The 8,390-nt window shown below is 34.5% G+C and overlaps 1 protein-coding gene across 1 annotated transcript in view; it reads left to right on the top strand.

Moving 5' to 3' along the window:
- Positions 1-8,390, top strand: part of LRP1B (LDL receptor related protein 1B) — a 1,771,065-nt gene that overhangs the window by 1,122,030 nt on the left and 640,645 nt on the right. Inside the window, exons 28-29 of the mRNA XM_004375116.1 lie at positions 3,553-3,684; positions 4,989-5,216. Of these exons, the coding sequence (XP_004375173.1) occupies positions 3,553-3,684; positions 4,989-5,216 (360 nt within the window). The remainder of the gene's footprint in view (positions 1-3,552; positions 3,685-4,988; positions 5,217-8,390) is intronic.

The raw sequence follows: 8,390 nt of genomic DNA, 5'->3' as shown, positions 1-8,390 counted from the left end.
AGGCTGCCAGCTCATGGGGCTGCAGGAGCTGGCAAATCTCAAAATCTGCAGGTCAGATGGTAGGCTGCTGGCTCACATCTGAAGAACTGGAGGTCAGACAATGACAATTCAGATGCAGGATCCAAAAAGGGCAAGCTTTTCCAGAATATCTATATATACTGATGCAGGCCACACCCTCAAGGAAACTCCCCTTTTATCTGATTGGCTGCTCACACCAGATCACAACTTGGAGGATGATTACATAATATCTGCCAAAACACTGAGAATCATGGCCCAGCCAAGTTGACATAACTTTAACTATTGCATTGACTAAATATGAGACTGAAAGATAAATGAAAAAAAATGATTTGGAAGTTGAAATTTTGTGATTTTGGAAGACTGATAACATCTTTAATAAAATAAACAGAGAGTAAGTGAGGATTAAGAACTAGAGGGTGAATGGGAACAGAAGGTAGACATGTCTGGCTAGGGCCGAGGCATCTTGGGTACAATGGCAGGGAGAAAAGGGTGAGACTTTGTGAAGTAGACAGTGGGAAGCCATCCAAGGTTAATAGCAAGGTAGATATATGATCAAGTCTGTGTTTTAGAAAGATAACTGCATGCAATGGTGAGAATCTGGGAACCAAGGGAATAATTAGGATGATTAATTAAGAGGTTATTGCAAGCAAGAGATGGCAAGAACCTAAACTAAGCCAGTGATCATAGAAATGGAAAGAATGGAATAGGGTTAGGGTATAGAATCTTGAACTCATTGGTCCAACTATATATTGTCTACTATTATATTCTAGCTTTTTTCATAGTGTCGGAAACAACTATGTATTTGATAAATATTTATTGAATGGATTTTAATAAAGGGGGTTGGTAGAGGTGTCTCTGAGTTTCTTTGGTCAACCTGAATTTAGATGACATGACTACTAGTGAACCCAGCTAACATAACAGTATCTGTTAAGATTGTTTATAGCATTCCATTGACTGGTCAGCTTTTCCCATTTCCTGGGTACAAATAAATGAGATAGCCTTGGTGTTATAGGAGTTTACAACCTCTGTATTGATATTGGATTTCTCAACAGTATTTCTCATAAAATGGTTAATTGCTTTATATCAGAGGTTGGCAAACATTTTCTATAAAGGATCAGATAATAAATATTTTAAGGCTTTGTTAGCCATATGGTCTCTGCAGAAACTGCTCAGTTCTGCTACTGCAGTGTGAAAGCAGCCATGGATAATATGTAAATTAATGATCATGGCTGTGTTCCAATAAAACTTTATTTATAAAAACAGGCAGTGAAACAAATTTCCCTCAAGGGTCATCATTTGCTAATCCCTGCTTTATATTAAAAAGTGAGTACGATGAATGAAATTCCCTAATCTAATAATTAGAATAAGCATCTCTATTCAAATGCATAGTTTAAAAAGGAACTTTAAGTTACAACTTTAAAGGTTTATAAATTAAACTTTAAAGGTAAGAAGAGATGAAAGTGGAAAGTAAGAAATCCTCGTAGATTTTTTCTGGTGTGAAGTACAAAATATTGTGAATTGTACATTATACTGTCATCATGAATACAAACATTGGGCTGCAAAATCAATATATATGTATTTTACTTTCGAATGTAAATAGAAACGTAATATCTTTGCTCTTAAAATGTATTTTATGAAACTTATAGAGTATTGAGAAGAGCTGGTATGATTCAGTGCTAAAAATAATGATCTTCAAAGTGAAATCCAAGAATCTACCATTGTACTTGTCATGGATGATGCTTTTAATTCCCTTAAGAAGTCAATGTTGTTGTTTTTTTTAACATATTTCTTCCCCTTCTTTCTCCCCCTTTTTACTCCTCTTTCTTTGTATGTTTCTTTTTCTTGCTCATCCTGTTCTTTTCTTAAGTGCTGAAAAAATTGGGTTTTCTGTTTTTATTTACCACAGCTCTGTAGCCCTGACCCTAAGCATCTAACAGTTTTCCAACAGTGCATTCTTCATTCTGCCTTCTCTCCTGCAATGCCTTTCCTCCTCAATAACCTTCACATCTGCTCTTTGGCTTCTCTAAATTGCAATTCCTTACCAAAAACAAAACAAAATAAAACAAAACCCGTTACCATCCAGTCAGTTCTGACTCATAGTGACCCTACAGGACAGAGTAAAACTGCCCCACAGAGTTTCCAAGGAACAGCTGGTAGATTAAATTGCCAACCTTTTTGGTTAGCAGATGAGCTGCACCTCCAGGGCTCCTGCAATTCCTTAGGGACCTCAGTTGTAATTGGTAAAGTTAAAAGGGAAGAAAGAGCAGGATACATAGCTTATTCTGTGTGATAGAAGGAATTGCACTAAGGAATCTGTAGGACCATAGTTTCCACCCTTTTCTGATTTTTGTTGTTCTTAATTGATTTTCTTATGAGTTGTTTCTGGGTCTTTCGTATATTCATTATTATTGGTAGTAGTATTTTTAACCAAATGTAAGGACATAGATTATTTTTATCACCGTTGGGAGAGGGGTGCTAAAGACTGCCAAAAGCCACGTTGTTTATTAAATTTTGTTAATTTCTCATACCCTTTACAATTTGATTCTATCCTCTTGATTTTTATTTTTGTGCTTTAAAACCCTACAAGACTGATATTAACTACTCTGAACAATAGGTCCACCTGTTAGGAAGATACCTTTAGTTGAAAATTAAAATATTGTTCTTGATGGTAATAAGGTGTCAGTCTCTTCTGCCTTTAATTTAGTAGCCTAGTTCTGAAGATTTTATTCTACTAGATACATGCTATAAAAATAAGATCTAAGATAATAGTTATTGACCAATTAAAATCTTGCCCAAAATACATGATGACAGAAGAAACACAACAGATTGAGAGAATGACACTGGACTTCAAAATTTAGTATTCCTTTCTAAATTTGAATAAATCATAAGTTACTTCTACACTAGGACTTAGTAAGTAAACTGTATGTGGAGGAAACGTTGGCCATGGAATCAGCTAATAAAGAAAAAAGATGATGAAGAAATAGGTGACCTAATAATGAAGGAAGACAAACATTTCTTCACATAGGCCTCCTGATTCAAAAATACCAAGTATCCTGAAGAAACGATATATATGTAACAGTAATTTCCTAGGGAAACCTTTAAGAGTGGTGTGCTAAGGCCAGAAAGCAGTCTATACAGTAAGTTAGGAAAATAAGGACATCATTTAGAACACCAAATGTCTGCATTGTAGTCTGTATGTGTTAATTATATACTAAATTCAATAATTATTCTTGATTGTTACTCAGGATTCCTCTAAATAAAAATATTTGCTTTAAAGCCATAGGATGCTTGCTATTCATCTTAGAGGAAATTGAAGGTGTTATCTTCTTGCTGAATCTTTGAGGAGGAAAAATGTTTTTATTAATGTAATTGCTGTGTATGATTATCTATTATTGTCATATTAATCACCCTAGTAATGGGTGCTATGTAGGGAACTTCAGTTTGACTCATTAAGTGAATAACCCCTGTTAACCTCAGAGGTTCCCTAATACATTCTTCCTTCTCCACTGTTAATATTTCACTCTGTGATTGCAGCTCCTAATCCTTGTGCAGCTAATGATGGCAAAGGCCCCTGCTCTCACATGTGTCTGATCAGTCATAACAGAAGTGCTGCTTGTGCATGCCCCCACCTGATGAAGCTTTCCTCAGACAAGAAGACCTGCTATGGTAAATTTATTACTGTTCTTATCTGAAATTCAAACTGAATTCTCTTAAATTGTATTAGGATTCAGATTTTATTCAGAGTAAAGCAGAAGAGGTTTTAACTCCCTTAAAAAAAACATTTTAGGTGGTGCTATTTCTAGACACTATTAATGATTCATCTGCTTTTAAGGAGACGGACAAATTCTTTAAATATGTGAAATGTTGTCCTTTGCTATTTATTACGTTATTCTTTTTTTCCCTGTTACTTTCTTATTTGGTGTGTTAGCAGAATTTATCTCTGCAAAGCAGGGAGATTTGGAAGTGAAAGTACATTACCAGAAAATGATGATGTAGGTAACCGGCACAACAAACAGGAATTTAACAGCTTTAATCTCCTCCTGCTCTCCTTCTAAAGTCACTTTAGCATCATTGTGTAGGGGATTATCAGCTTGAAGAGGGGAAGGAAATGAAGTAAAATATATAACTTGGAAAGATTTTTAAAAAATATTTAAACAGCACACTTAAACTAAAATATAATCATAAAATTTCTGAATGAATATCGGAGTCATTTTATTCTTAGTGTTTTGTTTATTTGTTTATTTGCAAAACAATTCCTTTGAAGGTCAGATAAGAGAAAACGCATGAGTTTAGGCATATATGGCTTTAATTTTAAACAATAATAACCTATCTCATATAATAACAATACTTCCAAAGAGAACAACAACAGATTTGAGTATCCATGACTCCTAGTGCTACCTACTGATATTCCACAAATTCAGTGCAAGAAAGTTATCTTTGGAAATAAAATGATATAATGCCTCACAATGTTAGTTACTAATGATTGATAGAAGAAACAGAAATCTAATTTTTAAAGCCATTGTTTAATTATTTTATTCAATGACAGTATGGGGAAAAAAACTTAAGATTCTATTTTTAAAAAGCATCTAATGCAATACAGTAATAAGTTAAAATCATATACAAAGAGCAAATATGTTTGTTTGGAATTCATAGAGTTCCTATGTTTTAGGAAGTTTGTTTGAAATTTCAAGATCAAATAAATCATAGGAAATTTCTTGGCATTTCTAGCAAAAGAAAAATGATGACTTAGGATTTCAACTTGTTTTACATTTGTTTCTACCAAGTACCTTAATTAAAAATAGATAAATCATTTTCTTCACTAATGTCTCCATCAAATCTTGGTTATGATTTTATGGGGTTAAAAAAATATATTAAATAGTCTGCAAGTAATATTTTAGAATTCCTAGAGTGTTTTAAACTTGCCAACTTCATAAGAGAAATGCACTTAATATCTATTTTTTTATTTCTAGAAAAGAAGAAATTTCTTCTTTATGTGAGGCGTTCTGAAATCAGAGGAGTGGATATTGACAATCCATATTTTAACTTTATCACGGCCTTTACAGTCCCTGATATTGATGATGTTACAGTGATAGACTTCGATGCATCTGAGGAACGTTTATACTGGACGGATATTAAAACACAAACCATTAAGCGGGCCTTTATTAATGGAACTGGTTTAGAAACTGTTATTTCAAGAGGTAAAAGAATTGCACATGTTACAACTTAACTTAAAAATACGTTTGTTATTCAATTTGTAATAATCACAGGTCTCTTTTGTAATCCTTCTCTATTATCCCATTCTATGCTGTTAATTGAAAGTTGGAATTGGTTATTCAGAGATTAATAATATGCTATATCCTTCAATGGTAGAATCCTATAATTATATTGCACATAGTAGTGTGATAACTAGAAATTTACTTTCACAAGAAGAAAAACATTTAGAATGGACCTCTTTAAATTGTTATGCTTGCATCGGTGAAAGATAAGACATTGAGATAGACCAGTTTCCTTATTTTCAATTTCCTTGTGCACATCTTTCTTCAGAACCAGACCACAGAAATAAGGTAGAGAACCTGTTCCTACCTATCTCCTGGCCCTGCAGATTGAATCATACATAGGTTCTCAATAAATATTGCTGGATTAATGATCAAAAAAGAGTAACTTTTCTCAAAGTAATAAATATGGCTAAAATGAGATATAAATGTAACTGCAGTTCTTGAATATTCTCTAAATATTTATCATTGAATTATTAGAACATTTGCTTGAATTTTGGTCCATCATGATTTTGGGGTCAATTTTTATTATTCTATTGAATGAGTCTTCAATGAACACCTATTGTTTGCCATGAATGCACTGATATCAATGCTTTAAAACCTAACAAAACCCAGCTTCTCTTCAAAGTCATGGCCCCTGAGCCTGGCAGCATGATTTGGAGGAAGAAGGAGAAAAAGGGTAATCAGTAATCCATAAAGACATATAAAACACCTGTGCTTTGAAACAGAAAGAAAATTTAAAATCAGACCTTATTTGAGTAATGATCAATCTCTTAATAAAAGCAATAAGAAGTACAGGTTTTAAATTCATAGTGCTTTTTAAAAAGAATTTTCCACGTATCATAGTGGAAGGTTGGTCTGAGTACCACTAATGGATCTGAGAGCATTTGACCACTAAAGTACTCTTGGATTTAGGCTAGTTCTTTACCAATGTCAGATTAGTACTGTTAAAGCAATTTCTCAAATGAATTGCTTATAAGGTATTTCAAATATTTATTTCAAATTTGCCACAAGGGAGAGCCTTTCTAAAAAAGCTAATGCAAAGATTTCCTCTTTGTAGAGAAATTTTTATAGGGATGGGGGAGAGTAAAATGTTCAAATAATCATTGTTAGAATGGATTTAAAAAGAGAAGAATGTCCGGTAAAAGGTCATTGTTATTGTTGTTGTTAGTGGCCCTTGAGTTTGCTCTGACTCATAGCAATTCCTTGTGAATCAGAACAAAATGTTGCCTGGTCCTGTGCCGTCTTCATGATCTTGGTAAGTTTGAGCCCATTGCTGTGGCCATTGTGTCAGTCTCACTGAGGGTTTCTCTCACCTTTGCTGGCCCTCCGCTTTATCAAACATGATGTCCTTCTCCTGCAATGGGTCCCTCCTGGTGACTCGTCTGAAGTAAGCAGGTGAAAGTCTCTGATGATATTCTGTTATCCATAGTGTTTTCAATGGCTAATTTTTGGAAGTAAATCGCCAGAAATTTCTTCCTAGTCTGTCTTAGTCTGGAAGCTCCGCTGAAACCTGTTCACCATGTGCCACTCTCCTGGTATTTGAAATACTGGGAGCATAGCTTCTAGCATCATAACAATATGGCAATTTTGAAGGACCAGTTAAAGTACATTAGGCTCCTTCCAAGACTGACAGTCAGTTAGGTAGATTTCCCAGAAGAAATTCATCAAAATCTAACAGAAAATTGTTCAAGCAGTTTGCCATGAATGCTAAATGCTTTCCAAAAGACTGTGAATTACATAGAACAAATTATATATATCAAAAAATAAATAAAATAAAGTTGAGGACACTTTATTGTTGTTTAACAGTAATTTGGTGATTTTATCTTTGTGAACATCACAAAGATTTATTTCCACTTAGCAGACTCAATTTAAATTATTAACCATAATTTGAATAATAATATTTTCTCACTGATAATGAATACATATGCTCATAAGGATTGATGATTATTCATACAATTATTTGGATAAATATTAGAATGCTTTTTATATACCAAGAAATGTGCTAGGTGCTGTGTTAAAATAGGAAGTCTCCTCTTTCTCTACTTCACTCCCCCAAAAAGACAGAGTCCCTATGTTCATGAAGCTTCTAATATAGTGAGCTACCCGTTGCTGTCGAGTTGACTCCAACTCAGAGCAACCCTGTAGGACAGAGTAGAACTGCTCCATAGGGTTTCCAAGGAGCGCCTGGTGGATTTGAACTGCCGACCTTTTGGTTAGCAGCCGCACTCTTAACAACTGCGCCACCAGGGTTTCCGTAGTGGGCTACAGAGACCTTAATTAATGATTCACATAAGTAAGTGTGAATTTACATCTATGATGTATACTTTAAAGGAGTGTAACATGGATCAAAGAGAACATAAAACAATAGGAACTAACTTACCAGGGGAGAGATGATTGAGCTGATATAGCAACAAGTTACTAGATGAATTTGTGTGTGTTGTAGAGTGGAAATAGGGATAAGGAAGCATTCCAAATGCGGGAAAAACATGTACAAAGCCTCTTTGGCAAGAAAGAATTGGAATCTTTTAAGAAATCTAGGAGAGCCAGGGTGGACTGAACAGAATGGAGCACAGAAGGAGAGAAGAAATGCTGTACAAGGTAAAGGGGTTGAAGAAATCAGGAGTCAAATCATACTGGCTTTTATGGGATATTATTTACAATTTTTTACTTAATACTAAAAATAATAGAAACCAAGGAAGCATTTTAAAGAAGGTGGGTCTGCATGATTAGATTTGTCTTTGGAAAAGATTACTTTAGCTATTCTGTTTTTCAGAGAATGGACTAGACCTGGGGTAGAGTGTAGCAAGCAGTGAGCTCTGAGAGAGGAGTTAGTTAGCTGCTTTAATAGTTCCAGTGAAAGATGAAAGAAGCCCAGTCTAGGGTGGGAGCACTAGAGATGGAGAAATTGGACGGATTATACATACATCAAATAGTAAAAACATAAAACAACAACAATTAATTGGATATGGAGGTTGAGGATAGGCATTGTCAAGGATGACTCCTCCACTTTTGGCTCACTCCACAGGTTCAATGGTGTTGCTTTTCTCTTTCTTCTAGAGTGAAAACTTGTTAAGGACTGTTATATCATTCTATTAA

This window comes from Trichechus manatus, unplaced genomic scaffold (assembly GCF_000243295.1).
Source record: "Trichechus manatus latirostris isolate Lorelei unplaced genomic scaffold, TriManLat1.0 scaffold00033, whole genome shotgun sequence".
NCBI classification, from domain to species: domain Eukaryota; kingdom Metazoa; phylum Chordata; class Mammalia; order Sirenia; family Trichechidae; genus Trichechus; species Trichechus manatus.
This window is presented reverse-complemented; position numbering and strand designations above follow the sequence as displayed.